Source organism: Hippoglossus stenolepis, chromosome 4 (assembly GCF_022539355.2).
Source record: "Hippoglossus stenolepis isolate QCI-W04-F060 chromosome 4, HSTE1.2, whole genome shotgun sequence".
Lineage (NCBI taxonomy): Eukaryota > Metazoa > Chordata > Actinopteri > Pleuronectiformes > Pleuronectidae > Hippoglossus > Hippoglossus stenolepis.
In genome coordinates, this window is record NC_061486.1 from 24,659,431 (window position 1) to 24,682,465 (window position 23,035).

Sequence of the window (23,035 nt, forward strand, 5' to 3'; positions counted from 1 at the left end):
ACTCACATAAGTAATTCGTAAAAAAAAAGGTGGATTATTGATTAATGTAAAGACATATATTATATAAAGACTGCATATAAATATGTATATAAAGATATACCTTTGGGCAGGTACAGGAACTGGCCTCTATTCCTCTGGACCAATCAGCAGAGTCTAACACGTTCACGCACGACTGTGTGACGTATGACGCATTGAGACTCGCAGGTTACGGAAATGAGATGACAAGCGCTGGTTAGTCATAAAATTCCCAGCAAACAGGTGAGAGGAAGAAGAAGTGTGTGCACAGGTACGATATGTTTCTGTTCCCGTAACAAACCACCTCAGACAGAGAATGTTACCGTGTTATCGAGCGTGTTGTATTTAACCAGAGCAGCGGTGTCAGTAGTTAGCGTCAGTACAGGAGCTAACTCACCCAGCTATGACAACAACAAGGCTCCGACTGAACCTCGAGCTCCTCTTCTGTGGTTTTCTCTTGTTTTCACTTGTACGGGCTCGTTTATTCTACCAGAGCTACTGACCAAACCATACACAGCCCATTCACTGACTAGCTGGAGCTAGCTGGTTGCTCGCTGACTCAGTGGCTGACGTTCAAATAAAAACTAAGCAATCAGCAAAATAGAGAGCTAGCTAACATTAGCTGAGTGAAGCATGGTTTGATCAGTCGCTGTGTTGATATTCACAGGTGTGAATGCACATCTGTTGATAACGCTTACAGCCAATGTTGTTTGTTTCTCATACATGGGCGTTTCTATATAATATAATTCATAATGGGGTCAATATATTTGGCTACTGAGCAGAATTATGTCCATGAATCTAATTTGTGCTTTTATCATAGGACTAGGATCATTCGCTCTATTTTAAATATCTAGAATACTCAGGAAATTGTAACTGTTTGATATGGGGTTGTTTAAATAGTTCAATTTACAATGCATCAATGACAATCACTATGAATCCTTCAGAAAGTCACTTCCTGGTAGGCTGTGTTTTTGATTATAGCTCTGTGTTGCTGACATCTATCTGCCCTTGTAATTTAGTTGACTCTTGACTCAGTTATTTATTATTTGAATTCCAGTTTGTATAATGAATAGAAAGAGTGACCTGCCTTGTGCACTTCTCTTGGAAGTCAGGAGATTAATGCTTCTCCAAACAGGTTAATCCAGCTGTGCCTTTTTAATCACATATTTTTTGTTTGCTGCTGTATTAGAATCATAGTTGAAGTGTATTGTATGCCTGCATTCTCCACCATCTCATGTCAAAACATTGATGCTTCACTTCAAGTTCAAGGCATTTGTTTAGGTTCTATTAGTGCCAATAGAGAAGCAGGCATATGTGAAAGCTTCTTCTTCCCAGTGGTCAAGTGCAAGAACTTTGATGTAACCAACCAGAGTGTGAATCAAATGTGCTGCGCCCGCAGCTCTTTGAACTGACATCTAGTTAGTGTGATGCTGTGAATCTAGCAAGTGGCCTCTGAATGCAGCACACCAGTGATAAGCAACCAGCCCCTCGTTCCCAGATTGTCCTCACTACTAACAAGACCGTCTTTTCTCCCTGTCTTTGTCCCGCATCCAGGTTGCTGTTCCGATGAGGAGGGCTTGCCTGGTCAACCGTGTTTGTCACCCCCCGTTGCTATGGCAACATCCTATTTTCCCAAATTTCTACTCCTCCTTTTGCTGTCCACCTTCACCCTCTTGCTGGTGACTCTCTTGCCCTCTGCTGTTCCATCGATTCCCTTTCGTTCATCTTTTTCTTCACCTTGGCCGCCGCACTCATGTGATTCAGGTCAGTCCTGGGCTGTCCAGCTCCATGTTGGCCAACACCATGAGGAAGAGGATGGCGAACAAGGCTTGGAGCTATTGGATGTAATAGCTGACAGGGTACAGTGCAACAGACTTTCAGACTTTTTCAAAGCTCATTCAAATTCTCAAAAACAACATTTCCTTAGAAGGCTTCAAAATGTTTACTTCATACAATTACTTTTACTTTACTCTTACTGTGATACATTTAGTATTCCCGGTTTTAGTTATAAAAAGGTTTTACATACACAGCTATAGTCCATTTAAAAAATAATTCTTTCACTTCGTATCCCTAATATTGACATTAAGCTTTTTAATTCGACAAATGCTTTTGTTTTATGCTTTATGTATAATGCTCTTCATTTATATCTCATTTACTGCAACTACTCTTTCTCTGAAGAAGTCACTGAAGTCTCTTCTGATCTGTTTGCACTTCTCAAATCTTCCATCCCAGGTAGCAGAGCAGACTGGGTTGCAGAACCAGGGTCAGATCGGACAGCTGCAAGGCCACTACCTGCTGTGTTCCGTAAAGCCCAGTGCTGGATCTGGGGGGGGTATTTGGAGGAAAAGTCTCCAGCCCGGGGACGTTCTAGCAGCCCACCCTCACGTCCTGTGGTACTCCAAAGAGAGACTGCTCAGCCGCTCGAAGAGATCAATGGCCTTCAATGATCCCCAATATCCTAAACAGTGGCACCTGGTGAGGATGTACACTAGTCTATTTTTATTCTCACCTTGCCCATTCACATTCTAGTAATAATAGATGGTACATGTTAAATATTTATATATATATATATATATATAGCATTATTGTGCTTTAATTTAGTACCTACCGGGGGCAAAGTTTAAGAACTGTCACAAACCAAAGACCTAATCTAACCACAGTCTTTAAATTTTACCTTCAAGCACTTACTAGCAAATGTAAGGGGTGATAATCATGTAGTATTTTAACAGCTTAGAAAGAATCTAACTTTAATAACCACTGTGTTAATTTCCAGTTACACCTGTTTTTCCACTGATTGCATTATGGGTGTGGTGAAATTACTCATTTCACGTGGTTTAAACATGTTGTCACATTTCCTAAAGGCAGTGATTCACAACAAATACTGTGAGAGAGTACTTACCCATGAGTTAGTTGTTGATATTTCGCAAAAGTAAAGCCATTAGTGTGTTTTTTAACTACAGATTAAGATATAATCTAAAAGACATGGATTTTAGTTGATCACCTGATATTCTCGAGCTCAGTACAGGCTGCTTAATCCTACACTAAATCTACTCCTCTTCTTAACTGTTAAACTCTTTCTTTACTTTACAGCATAATTACATCAATAAAGGTATGGATATCAACTTAACAGGGGTGTGGGAGCGCAACATAACTGGCCAAGGAGTCACAGTGGTTGTGGTAGATGACGGAGTGGAGCACACACACCAGGACATTCAGCCCAACTATGTAAGTTATTGCCAACCCTTGACCTTTGTTTTGTTCTCACAGCTGAATTTCTATGGAAAGTGTTAATCACAAATCAAGGAAAGACTGTGTTTGTTGTCGTCACTTTTTGCCAGTGATATTGTCTACTACACTACATTACATTCTGTTCCATCAGTCGGTTTTTATATCATAATCAACTAGCATCTACTCTGGAGAAGAAAATGCTGTACCTGTCTTTCCTGTGAGCAGATAGAGGTTTGCACCTGTGAAAGCAGATAAATGTTCCCCACCTAGACTGCTAGGAACCTGAGTGTGACACCCGACAGTCAACTCTCCCTGACTGCCAACATTAGTGCAACAACCCGTTCCTGTAGATACATGCTGCACAACATCAGGAGAATACGCCCCCTTCTCACTCAGAAGGTGGCGCAGGTTCAGGTCCAGGCTCTGGTCCTCTCACGCCTAGACTATTGTAACTCCCTCCTGGCAGGTCTACCTGCTAGTGCCATCCGACCTCTGCAGCTCATCCAGAATGCAGCAGCTCGACTGGTCTTTAACCTAAATTCTCTCACACTACTCCGCTCCTCCGCTCCCTTCACTGGTTACCATTGGCTGCCAGCATCCGTTTCAAAACACTAGTACTTGCGTACCGTGCTGTGAACAGATCGGGTCCAGTCTACATCCAGGACATGTTCAAACCTTACACCCCAGCCCGTTCACTCCGCTCTGCATCTGCCAATCGGCTTGTTGCTCCCTCACTGCGAGCTAACCACTCAACAAAATCACGACTGTTTGCTGTCCTGGCTCCTAAATGGTGGAACGAGCTCCCCAATGACATCAGGACAGCAGAAAGTCCACACATCTTCCACTAAAGACACATCTCTTCCGACTATACCTTGAATAAAATAAAAAAATTTAGTGCCACTTTAGTAGCACTTATATGGCACTTCCCTATAGCACTTTGTAGTTTGGCTTTCTTGAAGAAAATTTTACTTTCTTGATTCTTAAGTTGCTTTGGATAAAAGCGTCAGCTAAATGTCATGTCATGTTCTTAATAATGGAAGATGACACTCGCATCAACAGACCAGTTTCACTCCGGTACTAATAGGTACTAATGAGTTGTGGGAGTTTCTAATTTTGTTGATGTTTGTGGAATAAGTTTTGCTGATTGTGAACTCATTCTGAAATGAAACATTTCTCGCATCACATGTTGAGTTGAAGTGTTTTTGTTTTTCAACAAATGAAGCACAAAAGGGATGATGTGTAAGAAGTGGATGTATGGTGTTTCCAAGGTCATTTTTAGACACGAACTTCATAAAATGTCTGCAACGTACCAGGAGATTGACTTCACACGCTTTCACAACAACTAAAATCTCCAGAGAGACTGGGTGAGGGGGGGCACAGCATGCAGGAACCACGATGAAACATAAATACCGCTGCAGGGATCACATGTTTTTGTTTATAGAACGTCGATACCGGCATCTGACCTGATCTCCAAAAGCTCTCGAAACCATTTGTTTTCATAAGTTGACATTTTTGTCGGCGTCTTCTACGTGTATCGCTCCTTTCATCCTTGAATATTTGTATTGTTTTTTTGTCGCACATTCAGGCTTTATATATAGTTTGCTAGTTCAGTGCATGTCTGAAAGCAGCTCAACTTTCATTTAGTCAATTGTGACATTCTCAAGTACTAGTATTAAGGTTATTTTTCCTATTAAATCAATGAAGCTTTATTTTAGTTTTAAAAACCTTTTTATAAACCACCCACTTATTTACTCAAAGTGATTCTGTGTCCCTCTAGAGCCCAGAAGGCAGTTATGACCTGAATTCTAATGACCCAGACCCCATGCCTCACCCTGACATCCACAGCGACAACCACCACGGGACTCGATGTGCTGGAGAGATTGCAGCCGTTCCCAACAACAGCTACTGTGCCGTGGGGGTGGCCTATGGCAGTAAGGTCGCAGGTCTGGACAGGAGAATTTATTTTTGGCACTGTTGATCAAAATTCTGAGCTAAGAACTTCTGACATGAAAGGACTGGTTAAATATGTGTGGTAAAACAAACATTTGTTCTGTCATCAGGTATCAGAGTCCTGGATGGCCCTCTGACAGATAGCCTGGAGGCCATAGCCTTCAACAAGCACTACCAGGTCAATGACATCTACAGCTGCAGGTAACAAACACATCTCTGTCTGGCTCTATTAGTTATGTCCGTGAGCCCTTGACCTTGTGTTTGTAATTTAATGTCTGTACTTCTTAGATTACATACACCATATTGTTAAAGTCGAGTTTGGATTCTAATTCAAATTCTTTCTAATCCAGTTGGGGTCCAGATGATGACGGGCACACTGTGGACGGACCGCATCCCCTGGGCAAGGTGAGACGAAGACCATCTGTGTGCGATACTCCTTCTGCCCTGCAGAGGGCAGTAGGCAGCAACAGATCAGTTACTGAAGAGTAGATGTAGAAGTAAAAGAAATGTGTGTACACTGTTTTCATTCAGTTGATTTTTCTCCCTATCTTGATTGAATCTTCTTTCTTTTCCTCATGGCATTAATTGTTATTTTCATCCACAGGCGGCGCTGCAGCACGGGGTGATTGCAGGTAGACGAGGATTCGGCAGCATCTTTGTGGTTGCCAGTGGCAATGGAGGTCAATATAACGACAACTGCAATTATGATGGTTATGCCAACTCCATATACACCATCACAGTCGGTAAGGCACATAGGTCGGGTGTTTAGTTATGTGCCTCATTATGTGTTTTGGGTGTGAACATGTGGACATAAATTTTGTGTGTGTGTGTGTGTGTGTGTGTGTTACAGGAGCAGTTGATGAGAATGGCAGGATGCCTTTCTATGCTGAGGAGTGTGCAGCAATGCTCGCCGTTACTTTCAGCAGTGGGGGCAGCAAGCTGAGGAGCATTGTAGGTTTTTCTGGAACACACAGGCACAGCACACAAATGATGAGTAGACTCAAAGAGCACTTGACATTTATCACAACAAACAACTGAAAAGCAGTGATTTAGAGCTTTTTGAAGTATCCCATGTTTGTGTTTTAAGTATGTAAACGTAATATCCCCATCTCAGTATCCTAGATAAGCCCTTATCTCGGTTTTGAGAAACTTGATTTTTGTAGAGTGCTTGGTGAGTAACTGGGATACTGTTGTATGTATACATCTTATCCTGGTTTCTGACCACTGTCCACTACCTGCCCAGGCTTGGCTTCTGCCATTCTCATGAAGGTGACTCACATACAGTAATAGGATTCCCTACTCATGAGAATTTTCCCTCCATTCTGTGTCACTGAATTCCATATGATGACCCAATCCCACCCCTCACGGCAGCATATCTTTATTCACATGTGCCCAATAAGGTGGATAAACCAAATCCGCAAAGCGATGTTGGCAATTAATAGTGCTAAGCTCGCTTTAAGCCGCGGAGGCCTCATTTTCTATAGCCGCCACACAGAGATCGAAAATGCCACTAGGCTGTTTTGTTGTAACAATGGTAACATTAAACATCACAGGTGCCTGTTATTAGTAACCGGGATACTTGTATTTACTATCTATAAGGAGATTTCACAATGTGTAATGCAAACACCATAACCTAACTCAAACTAGAAGAAAGACTTGAATAGATGATGCCATCGAGGTGCATCTTCTGGATTTGGTATAATCACAGTGATCTAAAGGTCTTTCAGATCTAACTTCTTTGATTTTAAAGCTGTAAGTGCAGACTAAGCAACTGGACCAGGTCGGGTAAAAACAAGGGTCTCAAGCGGAGTGGAACCAGATTGTGACGTTAAAGCCAAGATGACCAAATGCAGTATTTTCTGATAGCAGCTTTTATCAAGCTCAGGAATTAAACATTTGAACTTATTGTGAGTTGGCATGAATCTAAACAGGTGTTGTTGATGTGTCTTTCCCTAACCCTAACTCTGTGAAACACAACAGGTACTCATTAACTATGGCAACATAAACAAGCGAGACAAATCTTTTAGTTTGCTTTCAACCAGTCTGTATTTATGAGACATGATGTCCAGTTATAGTCTTGAGCTCTTTATGACTGTTAGAGAAGAAAAATGAAGACATCAGTTGCAGTAATGTGCTTCATGACTTGCTGTCTGAATTGGATTTCCCCATGTGGGTCCAGGTATCTGCTAATGAAACTGTCAGTCCATATCATTTCATATTTACATTTAAATGTAATAGTCCAAATGAATATTATACATATGTATTTCCCAGTATAAGGATCAGTTTCTACATTACATTACTGCTACATTCTGTCTCTCTGTGGTTCAAGTCAAGAAAGGAGTTGTGCAATTTCAGTTATAGTTGAGCTGCCAAATGCCAAGAAAGTCGTCCAACTGCTTTTACTTTCTCTTGAAGCGTGCAGATACTATTTCTCAAAGCATGGCGTGTGAAACCGTATCCAAGTTGCTCTGTTGCGCCCTCAGTGTTCTGCAAGCTTCAGTTCTTAATGATGTTTACAGCTGTTTAGAAACTAAAGAGCTGCTTCACATCAGGAGGAGCAGAGACTATGTTGAAAAGGGAGTAAGGGCCCATTGAAAGCTACTGACCTCTGTTTGCTGCTGTTTGTTGGTGTCACTGTGGTAACACAGTTTGGAAGTAGAATGTCATTGCCTGTGGGAGAGAAAATGAGCCAGGATTGGGTTCTCTCTGGACAAGAATGACCCACCACTGACCACAGTGTACTCACAGGCCCAGTACATACCGCACACTGCCCATCAGTGTATTCATTCTGTAGAAGCCATTTAGAGTCTGCTGAGAACAGCTGCCTTCACAAATGCAGTGTTTTAAAGATAGAAAATGAGCGACTTGATTACAGTTTAGAGAAGTTACTACCATTACACTGTTTGTACATGAATTTCAGCCCATCTGTCTGTCTCTGTAGGTGACGTCAGACTGGTCCCTGCAGCAGGGGACAGGCTGTACGGAAGGCCACACTGGCACGTCTGCTGCTGCCCCGCTGGCGGCTGGAATGGTGGCCCTCATGCTGCAGGTCCGTCCCTGCCTCAGTTGGAGGGACATCCAGCACATTATCACCTTCACTGCCACCAAGGTAGCTCTGATGAAATTTCCTACGGCATCATTACTGTGTAAATGCTTAAATTCACTGGTTACTTGAACCCCAACTGTGTATTCTTATTTTGTAAATGTGATCCTAAGCAACAAATATCAAAGACCCTGTTCAGAAATGCTATTCACAACCGTCCTTAGTGATCACAGGTGGTCAGCTTGGGGTGTGAATTCACCCAAGTGCTCAATGCATCCTGAGATCAGATCACTCAGGACACATTCAGAGGTCTGGGATGCATGTGGCCACATTCTTCTTGCTGTGTGAAAGCAATTCTAAGCAATTCTAAACTACAGTTTCACAATGAATCAGATGGATTTTTACGCTTCTCAGTGTCCATACCTTGATTTGTTTGTGGTCGCCGCCACAATAAAAAAAGTAAAGTTTAATAACGATCGAATTCTTAAGGTCCAGATTTAGTTGAAAGTTGACGTGTGTTACTCTGGTTACAATGGTCTCGTTTTGAAAGTGACTGCTCATGTTAGATCCAGTTAGGTCAAAAGGCAGCAGTTCAAAAGATGATGCAAAACATGACACTATTTGTTTCACTATAAGAGCTCTGGGAGGCTCCTAGAACAGATCCTAGAACACTTAATGCTTTGACATTGTTTCCAATCCTCTTTTTATCTTTATCTTGGACAACAGCCATACTATTTAAATATGGTCACGATCCTACAGAATGATATCCCTGTGAATGTTCACAGTTTAATTTGATGTTTGTATATGTTTGTTTGTATTAACAGTGTGACAACAGTGCAGACTGGAGGGTGAACGGAGCAGGTTTCCATCACAGCCACCAGCACGGCTTCGGTCTGCTCAATGCATGGAGACTAGTCAATGCTGCAAATGTATGTGCATACTGTACACACTATTAGTGCTGAGCTGTCATCACTATACATTTTTTATATAATTCACATACTACAAGTTACCACTTGAACTCTAAGGGCTCTCTGTTTCACAGGTGTGGGAGTCAGTGCCGTTCCTTGTATCCTATCAGAGCTCAGTCAGTGAAGAGGAGGCGTCCATCCCGAACTATCCAGATGAGCTGATTCGTACCTGGAAAGGTGAATATGTCTGCTTGTCGGCTCCTCTATCAGTGTGTCTGTGTTGGACAGACGCTTGTCGAGTTTACACGCTGATCTCTGTAGCTGACTCCCTGCTTCCCTCCCTGCCTCCTCCTCAGTCAGATTCCCTGTCCATATTAGGTAAAGTCCTCTTGTTTGTGTCTTCCTACGTCTACATTCAAATACTGGGTGAAATTGCGGCCATTTCTTTTTTTCCTCCCTTTTCTTCACTTTTTTCTCCTAAACTGTCTTTGTATTTTACAACTGCTCTTAGTACTTTCTGTTCTTTTTTCATGACTCACCAATTCTCTGTCTGTGTATGTGATCTGTGGTTTTTTCTCTCTCACACACACACACACTTTCTCACATATGGTGGTGACCTCACACCAGCAGAAACATTTCTTCTCCTCCCTCGATCTTTATCTATAAAAGCTCTTCACAGCCAGGAGTCAGGAGCTCAGCCAGAGTGTACGAACACTTGTACTTATATCATTGTGAGGACCATTATGAGCATAGACGACAGAGTCGAGACATTTTGGCTGGTTGTCAGTTTCTCAAAGACTTTTAGGGTTAAGGTTTTGTTGCAAGGGTTAAGGGGCTAGTGAATGCATTATACCAACGAGCGTCCTCACTAAGATTGATAAAGTTGTTTGTGTGCGTGTGCCTGTGCGTGCTTGCGTGTGTGGTCTCATGGACTTGCTAACGGTAACAGAGCAGACTCAAAAAAAACTCTGTCTGGGCTTCATTTCAAAAAGTAATGGAATCACATTAAACTACTACAATACACATTTTCTTCCCCTCAGTTGAATCTGTCTTGGATAAATCCCAGACATACTTTTTGAATCAGTGAGATTGTTCAGGTATGTCTGCCACACTCATTAGCAGTGTTTGGTTTCTTACTGTCGATGCATTTTGGCTACCTGCTGGCTTCTTGTGTGAACACCTCTGCCACTCAAGTGTGTGTGTATGTTTAGCTGTACAGATGGTCAACAGACAGTTAATAATTGAAGCACTGGGTTGCTGTCAAGTGGTTGTTATAAAAATATATATATTGTGTTTAAAAGGAAATGTTGGTTAAAATGTGACAAGATTCAGCTGGTATTGGTTCTAAAAGGGGAAAAACACATGGGGGAGGAGGAAATGTTCAGCTAGAGAAAGCACTACACCTCTTCTTTCTTGTGAACAGAACATGCTTGGTGTTTATGAGCTCACATTGAATTTATCTTGGATAATCACCTAAATAGCTTCCCCCCTACTCCAAAAAGATTTTTGTAATTATTTTTGTTTTATCCGCCAGTGCAGATCAAAACAACAGGTTTTTGTGATTTCCAAAGTAGGGCTTTCACTTTTTATAAAAATCAAGTTCAAATGACTTTGACACGATCACTTCATTTAAATGTGTTTGAATCCCCCTCCACAAAGTCGGATGAGGTTGAACACTTGATGTTGCTCCGCTCGTCTGTGTTGTCTCGTCTGCTGCCTCAGTTTGGTGGAAATCTATCCAGTGTGGCTCCTGGTTTGTTGTAATTCAAGAGTCACTCAGCTGCTTTGTACAATGTCAACAAACAGCCTTTTCTTTGTTTGTTAATTTGCCATCCACAGTGTCCAACCTTCCACTCATAATTTCTCAAACAAATTGACCATTTTCTTCTGCTGAGGTTGTAAGGTAGCTGCCATATTTGCACTAATAATAATAATAATAACTTGAAATTGTATAGCGCCTTTCAAGAGACCCAAGGACGCTTTACATGTGTCAGTGGGGACAAAAAGGAAAAAGAAAAGAAAATAATTTGCACAAAACAGGAAAGAAAGAAAAGTTAAAACTAAAAGTAAGACAAAAAGTTTTTGGCAGGAGTGACAGAACTTAAGAAAAGAAGCTGAAGTTTCTGGTGCTGTTAAGAGGGCAGAAGGTGTTTTCCCACACAGTCCCATATATCTTAGATATATTCTTCCTGGACAATAGTTTGGGTGGTTGCTTTCTTTCATTTTTCACTCCACACTGCATCTTCCAGCTTTCTTCTCCTTACCACCCTTCCCCTTTTCGAAATGTCCTCCCGACTCTGTCTGCCCAAACCTCTGTTTACACTCTTCGTCCCTTTGCGTCCCTCCCTGCCCCGAGGATGTGTGCAGCCCTACATGGTCAAAGAGCACCACGAAAAGTTCTCACATTATATCATCTACTTACATTATAACTAACCGTTTAAAGTAACCCCCAGTTTAAAGTGTGATACTGTATTTAACCTTATTTAAAAGAAAAATGTGTTTTACAGAAGTGTCTTGGCCAAGATTGTACCATTATTTCTCATATAGTCATGCACTGAACTCCGCAGTTCCTCCGTATTTTCTCCAGAGAAGGTGCGTGTGTGAACTCAAATGTCCGAGTGAGACGCTCTGTTTCTGCAGACTTACTCCACCTGGTCTCCTAGTATAAAGTCAGGTGAATTCGATGTGAGAACACAGCAGGGGATCTCCCCTGGATTCACCGCGAGCGGGGTGGATGATGATGCTTCTAACGTGCGACAGACACTAAAATGAATTAAGAAAATTAAATGGAAAAAAAATGTCTCCTGGTGGAAAAGCGGTGTCATAGTGGAAGATGCCGACGAAGATGTCTAGAGAGTTTGTGGCGATAAGAGCTGACACTGGCTGCTCCATCTCTCACCTGAATAATGCGGAGGATTGATGCTGTGCTGTGTTGTGCATGTGTGAAAGGCAGAATGCGGGTAAACTCCATGGCCAATCCTCCAGATTTTCAGACATGACCTGTACGTAATGTCTGGAAACGGCTTTGGGCACACAGAATGGAGGAGCCAAGGATCGAACCACTGACCATCTGGCTATTGGACGACCCGCCGTACCTCCTGAGCCACAGCCTTCCTTATGTCAAACAGAGTAACTGCTCAGGAAGTCTGCACACTGGATATTAAGCTAAATGCTAACACCCTGTTCTCTCCTCCCCCAGTCTCTGCTGCTGACCTGAGACAGTCTGGAATGGAGACACTGGAGCATGTGGCTGTTACCGTGACGATAACCCACGCTTGTCGTGGCAACTTGGAGATTTTGTTGGTCTGTCCAAGCGGTATGATGTCAGTCATCGGGGCACGCCGTTTCATTGATAGGTACATACACACATAGAATTGCTCTGGTATTATGTTGAATACATTAAAACATAAATTTGTTTACAGAGGAGATTGTAATTTGTTAAATTCACTTAGTTGAGCATCGATACATATATTCCTATGCTTGAATAAAGAAATCGGCCAATAATCTTAATGGAGGGAGCAGTGGTCATACTGTTCATTATGTACATTTTTCATCTTTATAATTATGCTCATATGTTAAACTGTCGTCATATCAGTATCTTTGACTGCTGTCCAATCAAACTATTTGTGAATGTGTGTTTGTCCTTATAGAGACCCTGCAGGTTACGAGGACTGGACTTTCTCCACTGTGCGCTGCTGGGGAGAGAGAGCCGAAGGCCTGTACACACTAAAGATATCTGACCACAGTAAGAGGCTGCTACACACACTGACCAGTGTTGGCAAAGGGATACAAATGTCTTTTCAAGCACAAATACACAATATGTCTTTTATGTTTGTGTGTGTTTGGGTTTTTGTTGTTTCATAGTGTTTGTTACCCACCCACACTGACCTTCTCTGTGCTCTCGTAGAAGAGCTGTCGTCTACGCAGTATGCTGCTCTGGGAGTGTTGAAGCAGTGGAAGCTGACCCTGTATGGTTCCTCTATGACCTTCAGTGACGTCAAGGACAGACAGAAGTAAGACCTTGCAGGCCTCGTTTGGATCTGCTTAATGATGTGTTTTCTTTCCCGGTGGTCCTGTTTTTTTACTGGAATTGTGCTCTGATTTATTCACATTGTAATTATTTGTTGCCATTATTTTTTTTTTTAATGGATTCTATGAAAATAAATCCCACCCCTTAATTCACTGGTCCTTCAGAAGCTACATGAGGTGACACAATACTGACCAAATGTGAGCAGAAGAATATTAAAGGGATAGTTCCAAATAATAATAAAAATTCACTCATTATCTACTCACCCCTATGCCGATGGAGTGGTGGGTGAAGTGTTTGAGTCCACAAAACACTTCTGGAGTCTCTTTGTTAGAGCAGAATCCAATACAATTGAAGTCAATGGTGAGTCCTTCTTCAGACGTAATAAAACAACAGAAAAAAACATAACATGCCTCCATACTGCTCCTGTGGTGTCATCCAAGTGTCCGGAAGCCCCGACATTCACATTCGACTCGAAACAGCGTCTACACTGTGTTTTGTCAGTAATCAGCTACTCTGTTTACCCCTGAAACTCCAAAAGTGTTTTGTGGACTCAAACCCCCCCCCATAGGGGTGAGTAGATAATGAGTGCATTTTTAATACTGGGTGAACTATCCCTTTAATGTTACACAACTGTCAGGCAGAAACAGAGCAACCTCTTCTCAACTCCATGTGGTCTCTCCACTGAATAACAGCTCACCAATTTTCATGTGGGTCGTTGCCCTTTTGTGTGTTCAGTGCTGCGATTAACATGTGGGCTTGAAAGATAATTCTGAATGCTGATTGGCCGTGCTCTGATTGACAGGCTTGTGGATGAGGCCATGAGTGGCGAACTTCTGAACAGCAGCTCCTCTCTGCCCTGCTCTCCAGGCCTTGACATTCCTCAAGAGATCGTCAGCCCCTTCACCACCAACAACCTCAAGGTAAAATTGGCAACACCACACCACAACTCAAGTGTCCGTGAGGCTACTGCACATGTTCTAACAATCATGGTTGTTTTTCCATCCCGATGCACTCAGGAAGATTTGACATAAATTTGTGCTATGTTAAAATACAGTGACATTGGATCCAGTTTGATTAAATACATGGTTCCTGCAGCAGCTACAAATGCCATGTTTCGATTAACATTCACAATTTATTATCTATGGGCTTCGAATGTGATCCACTCAAGAAGCAAATTATTGTTGTCCAAAGCTAAGGGAGCTGACCTCCTCTGTACCCTGCTTTTTATTTCCTTCTCCCCTGCAGTTTCTGTTGTTGCTGGGATGCTTTGCTCTCTTTTGGTCTATCTACTACACACTGGAGGTCACACTGTCCCACCTGGACCCCAGGGGCCTTCTTTGCCTGCGCAAGAGGCGCGGAGGGCACCGTGCCAGGAGGGCGCGCCTAGGAAGAGGAGTGGAGGAAGCGTTGGAAGAGGACGGGGAGGAAGAGGAAGTGGACTCAGGGGTTGAGTTGCACGCTGTACTGGACACAGAGGCCAAAGCACAGCTGTTCAATGGAGAGCGGCTGTTAACGTAGCACTGAGCCAAACGATGGGTCTCTCACTGTCTGTGCTCATAGGACGTCTCAGGCTTCTTTCCCTTCTCCTCACCCACCCAGCCTCCTGTACGGTTCTGTCACCGGTCAGTAGTAACTGTGGTGATGTCTCAGAGTAGACTGCTGATAAACTTGACTGAACAGTGGAATCTGTCTTTCTCTGCATTCACCAAACATGTGGCCTTGTATGAAAATATATGTTTGAGCTGTGACTGTGTGTGTGTATGGTTAGCACATTTGTCCATCTAACAAATGCCCTAACGAGGAAAAAACTCCCCTCAGAGATTGGTTGAACTTAGAGTAAATGCAGACATGACCTGGAGATGGACCTAATAGTACATAATATAAATAGTGTATTGGCATGTGAGGAAGTGTGTATACAGGGTTGTCTGTAGTTAAGTGTGCACCAACAGAGGAACTGAGCTTACAGTTTGATGGGATGCCCCTGAGCGTCTTTAAATCATGAGAAATATGAATACATTATGTGCACTCCAGAACAGTACGAATCTGCTATGCGTGCATGAGTGTGTGTGAGAAAGTGTTTGAGTTTGCCTTGTGTGTGTGCTTCTAAGTCTTCCATCATAAAGTTTCCTCAAATGTGAGGTTTTTAGAGAGAACTGTATTTTAAGATCAAGATTTTTTTTATCTTCTGAGGTGTCTTTGATTTTTAAGTCTGGGGTTATTATCTGAGGGTTATTGACCCAACTACTGAAACTTGAAGTGGTATTCTCAAGTGTGGGATTTGCATATGTATTTTTTCTACAAATTGTAATATATACACAATGTGTCTGCTGTACAGATGTATACCAACTCTATAAGGATTTGTACAATGCGTTTTTTCAAGAATGTATTAAAAGAGTTTAATTTTTTTATGTAAAGGAGTGAGTTGGAAACTGTGTTTTGCTGTGCAAGTCACAGATGATGTGGATGACATTAAAAGACTTGAAGGGATATCCTCTTAGATTATTCATGTGGTTTTTGATTGACCAGATATTGTAAAGATTATGTATTATAAAGATTTTATAACTCTTGCTAATAATAGTCTTGTAGATTGTGGTGTGTGTGTGCGTGTGTTGTACAACAAGAAAGTTTAAGGAAAGATTAATTATAACCATGCTAACAACTCTAGCACTGTAATATTTAGTGGTTTCACTGTGGCACATAAAAGAAGTTAATTCATTCAGTCAATACAAGATGGTAAAATGTCCCAAAAAGTAATAAATCATTTAAACCCAAACAAGGTTTTAACAGGGCTCAGACTAGGAGACAGCAACTGTGATACTGTTGATCCATAATGATGCTAGGAGCTAATGTTAATGTCACCATGCTAACTTGTGGAGCATGATGAGTTTGAGGGAATGTATCCTTCAGAGCACGTGGTATAGCCGTAGTCTATAGGGGCTTCTTGTGGCTTCGGTGTCACTAGCTCATCCCGCTCTTGTTATGTTTAATGCTCCTTGTTTGTTTAACATGTGTACTACTTTGTTTAGTCGAAGCGTGATACTCAAGAATTGGACATCTCCTTGCTTGCTGTCGATATTACCTCTTTGCAAACCGGTTCCTTACCAAAGATAAATTAACCCTAGGATAGGTGGCGCTGGGAAGGATCAATCCGTTGGAGCTTTTGTTTCTCGGGGATGGAAGGACGTGTTTGGTGGCAACATTTGGAGGAGCATTTCAAATGAGACGGTCAAGTCGCAAACGGTCTTCAAATGCAGCCTCTGAAGGATGCAGTCCCTGGATTGACACAGCTATGGTCTTGGTCAGTCTTTTAGCTGGCTTTAGGCTGCTACTGAGCACGAACACGAAACACAAGTGGCAAGTAACGGGACAGAAACTTTCCTCAGGTAAAGTATAGACACATTCTTAACACACACATTTAGTAGAAAAAGTGATATGAAAAAGTAATGTTTGCAATAATTATTCCTCAGGAAGAATATGCTCTATAATCCCTTATAAAGTATCTTCAATGAAAGAGATAGGAATGCATATTTGTACAGATGTACTGGTAGGACTCAAAGATTTTGTCCCACTAGTTTCATACAGTCGACTACCGATGGGCATGTGAGAATAATTAACACACACATGAAAAAACTGAAGCCGCTCTTTCAAATAAAGACATATATTTCATTGCAACACCCTTCTTCTAATTTCCTGAAATAGCAAAAGTGAAATACCCAGAATCATTCAGAAGTCAATTCAGAGATGTATTTCAAAGTCATTATTTAATAAGACAATGTACAAAAATATTGGTGCTGATACAGCAGGCGTTGCATTGTGGGAAGTGGGAAGTATAGAACAATATTTTTAAAGTAAAATGAAGGAGTGCTGATATGTCATGGGTGTCACCACTCAAATTGAAAAGACTGTCCCTTCTGTAAGTTACTAGTTACAACAAATCAGTCTTCGAGTCAGAATCAAGAGCCAATATTTCAAAAGAAAGAGAAAAGTTTAAGAAAACTGCTGCCATAATTCAGACATTTGTTATCTATCAGAGATGGAACAGTGGTCAGTTATTTGTCATATGAGTGCTGTGACTGTTTCCATGAACATCTTGGTATTTTTATCTCCAAGGCAAATTTGAACTTTTTCTGGTTTCTAATTTCTAAGACTTTAAACATTGAGTGGTATTGGGCCTAACTAACTGCAGTGGGAGGAACAAAGCATGGTGAGCACTGTGGTTCATCTACCTGGGGGTTCAGGGTACGTGTAAAAACTCAGGAGGAGGGGGAACTTTTTAGAAAGTGACTAAACTCTAAAGCAGAGACAGTTTTAGTATGAAAGGGAAGTTGTAGTGGACCAGTCAGACGCTTACAGGCTCTAAGAGGGTGTTGGGGGCTGCAGAGGTTTTGGGGCTTTTGCGGCTCATTGAATTTACATGATCTGCCGGGGTCTTCCGTAGCTCATGCCCTCTTGACTTGCTCCCTTATTGGATCCCATCTGAAGGCCAATAACATTTTTTCCCGCCTTTATCTGCTCGTCGCTGAAATCTCGCTTGTTCTCCTGAGCTTTCCTGCAACATGTCATTGAAAATGTCATTTAACAGATAAAAGCAATCTTATATCAATATGGTGTTCAGATAGATAAAGCAATTTCCAAGTCAAGTTTGTGACTTACTTGAAGAACCAGTTAGGGTCTCCATTATATGTCCCTTCATCCTTGGTAATGGCCAAGCTGCCCAGAGCTGACAGGGTCCTCTGCACTGCTGCCAGGTCCTTAGCTGTCCCAACACACATACAGCCACAATTATTAACCCTATCATCAACCCTATTGTCTGTCACATGATCATCTGCCCAAAGCTCTTCAAACCAAAGCCGCGTTTTATCTACTTGTATTTATTGTTTGCAGTTACTGATGCAAGGACAGAACCCCACTGACCTTCCCAGAGGTCCACGGTCTGGAACATATCGGTCTTGGTGACACCATACTTCTCGGCAGCATTGAGGAACTGGGAGATCTGCTCCATCTGTTTGAAGGCCATGCTTGAACCCTGGATCTTCTTCACAGGTTTATCTCCAGTAAACAGACTGTTAATCAGCTCGCTCAGGACCTGGAGAGACGACGAGATTGAGTGACAAAGGGTAGACAAGAAGGAATAAAAGGGCGCACAAAGATCGGTAATCTTAAAGCAAATTCTAGCAAAACAGACAAAGAGTACTCACACAACCATCTTTCAGCCAGGCCTGGAAGCCCATTTTTCCCGCCTCTGGTCGTGCCACACCAGAACCGCACTGACGACTAATCCACTCCACCAGGATCTGCTCCAGCTCAGTGTCATACTTGCTGTCAATTTTATCCTGAACCTGTCGGCTCATGCCAAACGCTTGACCTTTGTTAGCCATGCCGACTCCCTGAGAGGTGAGGGTGAAATGGTGGAGACAAGGAGAGGTTGACAGAGGTTTAAATATGGAGGGATAAAGGGACAAACAGTGGAAGTAAACAAAATAAGGAAAGATAGTAGTTGGGTTTTCACTGGTATCATCCCCCATCTGGACAATTTACCACACTTTGTGTATTCATGGACCTACAACATACATTTTCCAGGTACAATCCCCCTTCAGTCCAAAACAATTGTTGGTAGAAAAATGGACATTTCCTGTATGCACAGCATGCATGGGTTTGTGAATACAGATTACACTAAATCATTCTTACTTACATACACAGGTAGACCTTTTTAATGTATATACATACACCAATACAAACATTGACCACATGCATGTCAAAAGCGTGTGTATATAAGCATTAATGCTCAGCACTTATTTGAATACCTTTTGTAAAACAGTGGCATGAACAGTGTTGTCTCCCACTGCACACCATTAAGCCCCATCAGGACCAGAGGCAAATGATATACAATGGGAGCTCTATTTCAGCCAGAAGATTTTTTTTTTTGCATAGTTTCTTTTTTTACGCACCCAAACACACGCACACACATCTCTGTCAGCGCAAACACACATATCACTGCTAGCACTTTTTTTCTTTTGTTTTATGCTTCTGTATTGCCTTTGGGCCATCAGCCAAGTGCAAAACCCATATCAAAGTGCTGTCTGCACCATCCAACCTTTGCAGCCATCTTGATGTCAGGTCACTTCAACTTCCTGTTCCTGGGGAGTTCAAATATTAAAGGTTAAAGCCAGGAGTCGAGTGTATGTGGCTCATCTCTGTCATAGGACAGGGAAGTACCTCGGGCCAAAATACACTTCTGGCAATAGTCAACACTTTTTTCATTAGTTAATGGACATTTTATTTCCAATTGGCTGTAGCATTCGATCTATAAGCTGGCATATTCTCATCTTTCTAATTGGTGTTGGGAACTTGTTAGCATATTTATAGCACATTTTTTGGCTAATAATTTATTCGTTAATTATGACATAATTATGCACAAACATCCCGCATAAAACGCTAATATTTATTTCCAAAACGTTACAGGTCAACCTTGCTGTGATATCCTAGTTGTCCACGTGAACTTTTCTGGCACATTATTCAACGCCAGTACACTGGAAGAGATGGAGAGATTTTAGCCAGTGAGGTCCCCACAAGTGAAGTCAAGGCATCTTGATTGCCCCCTGGTGGCTGGCTGCAGTAAAGGTCATAAATCCCACCTCCTGAACGTTAGCCGATGGAACATGAACCACACAAAAAATTCAAAGTACACATCAAATAAAGTTGGTTTGTGTCATTTTAGGTACTTCTTATCACACTGATGTTTGCTCAAGTGCTAATTTTAATGATAGGTTTGGTGTTGATTGGGTATTTGATGATATAAAAACAGGGTTAAACGTCATGATTGAGAGCTTGATTGACTTATGACTGGTCGAGTGTTTTAGGTATTTAGTATCTATTTTATCTTATGTACTTTTCAATAAAGTATTTGTACCACCACTGCAAATAGATATACTGCATGTCTGCATATTAGAGTGTGCATGGCAATGACATTAATGGATTCCTGCCCAGAGTTGTCCGCAGAGTATTATTACCAACCCTGTTAATTATAAATTCTTTGCATTCCCTGTAGTCCTTTTTCAGACCGCAGGAAACCAAACACACATGCTGGCAACACGCTCATTTATACACAACCACAGGTTCACATATATTTTCACTTTGTCTGTCTGCCTTTCTTTCTCGCTCTGGCAAACACACACACTCATTTCCCTTGCTATTCCCACTGACATACGTCATTATATAATCATTATACACATGTCTGGTATGCCTTTAAGCTCTCTTGTTTTCCATGAGCCTCTAGTTTTGGGCCTCATAAACTACTCTCTGGACCACAAATGCAAATGGTTCACGCTACACTCTATGCAAGGAAGGAGACAGAAGCTATGCTCACCACATTGTGCACTCAATGCCTTCTCCGAGAAGAGAAGAGAAGAGAAGAGAAGAGAAGAGAAGCACTAATTCTCCCATAAGTTTTGTCCTGTATCACTCTCTATGTGTGTATTGCATGACAACTGTACAAAGATCACAGAACATTTGGGGAAGTTTGATAAGTCCATTAGGACCTGGTCTCTATATTTGGTTTATGTTTATCTAGGGACAAGCTGTTATGCTTGGGACCCGGCCCAGGTCCAATAACTCAGGATTATCTGCTAAACAACCTTCTGTACTGTTTGTCTGCATCTCCTCAAATACTCAAGTCAGCGTTCACTTGACATTTATTATATAAACACTTTGTAACAAACTTTCTATAATACTATAATACTATAATTACAATATCTGTAATATTTAAATATGGGTTAGGGTTAGGGTTAGGGGGTTAGGGTACAAATTTTAAAACTTTTTTAACTGTATGAGCAACCATTCCTAAAATAAATCGTATTCCTGCAACTACAACCCTGGCCAGGAAAAAAGGAATCACTAAAATGTGAGTGAGCAATGAAACCAAAGAAATGTCTTGAAACACAAAGATTAAATTGAAAAGACAGTGATACAAAAGGGAAAACGAGGCACAATGGGACAAAGCCACAGATTAAAGTAAAGGAAAGCCTGTAATGTCTCCTCTCAGAAGTATCCCACAAACATGACTTCATCAGTCTCTCTTTCCACCCATCTCTCACAGTTGTGTTTTTTCCTCTGCTACCATGGTGAGTCTGCCTAACGCCAGAACAGGAAACCAGTGTGAGGGCTGCGGCAACTGGGGCGGCCTGAAGGGAAGTGGCATCATGCGGCCCTGCCTCCTCCCCAGTGTATCACCAGACCACCATATAATGATTTGAAATGAATGTAAATGCATAGGGACTTATTCAGATAATGGTGAGAATAATTGTATCCCCCAGTATAAGTTTGGTAGGAGTTGGGGTTTTTGAGAGGTTCCATTAAAATAAAGTTTATAATTATCAGTGTATTACATTATTATAGCTATAGCTTGGCATCTTAGTGCAGTACAGATCTGCAATGTTAATGTTATTAGAGTCATCTGGTTGAAGGACATTCTCCCTGCCAGCTGACGTACTTCACTTTGACAGAGCTTTTTTGTTATGTGGCTTTGCTTAACGCCGGCTACACAGAAAACTGCAGCTTTGCTTCACCTGCCAGGTTTTTCTTATCACACAAAGAATTTTCACAAACTGCTGCCAAGAGCCTTCATGCTCCTGATTATTCTGACAAACTTCTTAATTACATTTCTACTGACCGAGGGCTGAACTGACTGTTCTGTCAGTGCATTGTTACGTGGACGTGGTTAGTTCCTGGCTTTATAAACTGCTGGGCCTCTGTGCTCGGCCGTGTTTATGTGCTGCCACAGGATTGGCAGTGTAGATAACGTTATCTGCTGCTATAGAAACCCAGCTGCCCACTGGTTCTTCCCTTCTGCCACTGCTGGCCTGCTTTTACTGCAACCACATAATATGAGAAATGTCTCCACCCGCTTTTAGACTTTGCAGCGGTTTTCTGTTAATAAAAAACTCATTAACATATAGAGAATGAGAAGACTGGCCGGGCTTAAATGTCTTCTGTTGAGATAGAGTAGTCTCTAGTCTCTCTATCTGCATCTGTATCCTCATCCAGGTGCCTCTTCATGCTCCCAAAGCCCATGTATGGCAGTGGATCATTTGCTTGTGCAAACAAAAATTCAGTGACGTAGCCGCACCTCTGTGCTTCTTCTCTCCTTGCTTCACGCGTAAAACACATATATACCCTAAAATAACATCTGATCATTTATGGAGTTCCTGTCATCATGTAGTTAATTGTGAAAAGCCAAATAAAAAGAGAGAGGTTCAACCAGACTATCAAAGTTTTACAGAGATGGTAATTATTCGATTATGAATATGAATATATCGGATCTATGACATGTAAGTGTTCTGCATCCACACAGTGCTGAATATGATGTAATCCACAGAAACAACTTTAGGAAAACTGAAATTTGCATATGTAAAACAACCGTTGATATACAGTGTACTGTAACCATCAGCTAAACTCATGGTCAAGCGCCGTATCATTTGCAGAAAGAGAACTTCATCAACCTTTACCTGGAGACAATGCGATTATTTTCACATGTATTTCTGTGGAACGGAGACATAAGCATAGTATTTTTTAAATAATAAAAAGTACTGACTGACTGACCTATAAGGTGATAGCCACAGCTGATTTGTCTAACTGACCGTCCCAAAGACACACCAGCAGTTTTATTCTTTAAAGTGGAATAAAAGAAAAGTATACTCACTGTGTGAAGGAATAGGTCACTTCTCTGCTGGCTACTAGTGCAGTTTATGGGTGAGTGTGGGGTGTTTCACCGAGTGTTTGTATATGCCTCCCAGGGACCTCCCTCTTAAAAATGCCGGCTTAAAAGGAGCAGATGAGGCAAAATGACTTCACTACAGCCTACTG

General features: G+C 41.7%; 2 protein-coding genes across 4 annotated transcripts; one reads left to right on the forward strand and one right to left on the reverse strand.

Moving 5' to 3' along the window:
* The first annotated feature begins 160 nt into the window (after positions 1-160).
* On the forward strand, positions 161-15,661 carry pcsk7 (proprotein convertase subtilisin/kexin type 7). Of its 2 annotated transcripts, none has more exons than XM_035153916.2 (17): positions 161-258; positions 1,570-1,874; positions 2,248-2,490; positions 3,106-3,240; positions 5,021-5,186; positions 5,304-5,394; positions 5,544-5,598; positions 5,798-5,936; positions 6,044-6,144; positions 8,135-8,302; positions 9,061-9,165; positions 9,279-9,381; positions 12,344-12,500; positions 12,795-12,889; positions 13,052-13,157; positions 13,977-14,094; positions 14,420-15,661. In XM_035153916.2, the coding sequence occupies exons 2-17, from the start codon at positions 1,629-1,631 to the stop codon at positions 14,690-14,692; spliced, it is 2,301 nt and encodes a 766-aa protein (XP_035009807.1). In that variant the 5' UTR covers positions 161-258; positions 1,570-1,628; the 3' UTR covers positions 14,693-15,661. The 2 variants fall into 2 exon arrangements, with proteins under 2 accessions (XP_035009807.1, XP_035009806.1); XM_035153915.2 differs by having other exon boundaries at positions 164-286.
* A 1,255-nt stretch (positions 15,662-16,916) lies between these two features.
* Positions 16,917-23,035, reverse strand: tagln (transgelin). Of its 2 annotated transcripts, XM_035153919.2 has the most exons (6): positions 22,872-23,035; positions 19,269-19,311; positions 18,373-18,561; positions 18,089-18,260; positions 17,828-17,930; positions 16,917-17,723 (listed from the first exon to the last, which is right to left on the reverse strand). In XM_035153919.2, the coding sequence occupies exons 2-6, from the start codon at positions 19,278-19,280 to the stop codon at positions 17,585-17,587; spliced, it is 615 nt and encodes a 204-aa protein (XP_035009810.1). In that variant the 5' UTR covers positions 19,281-19,311; positions 22,872-23,035; the 3' UTR covers positions 16,917-17,584. The 2 variants fall into 2 exon arrangements, with proteins under 2 accessions (XP_035009810.1, XP_035009811.1); XM_035153920.2 differs by lacking the exon at positions 19,269-19,311 and having other exon boundaries at positions 22,872-23,032.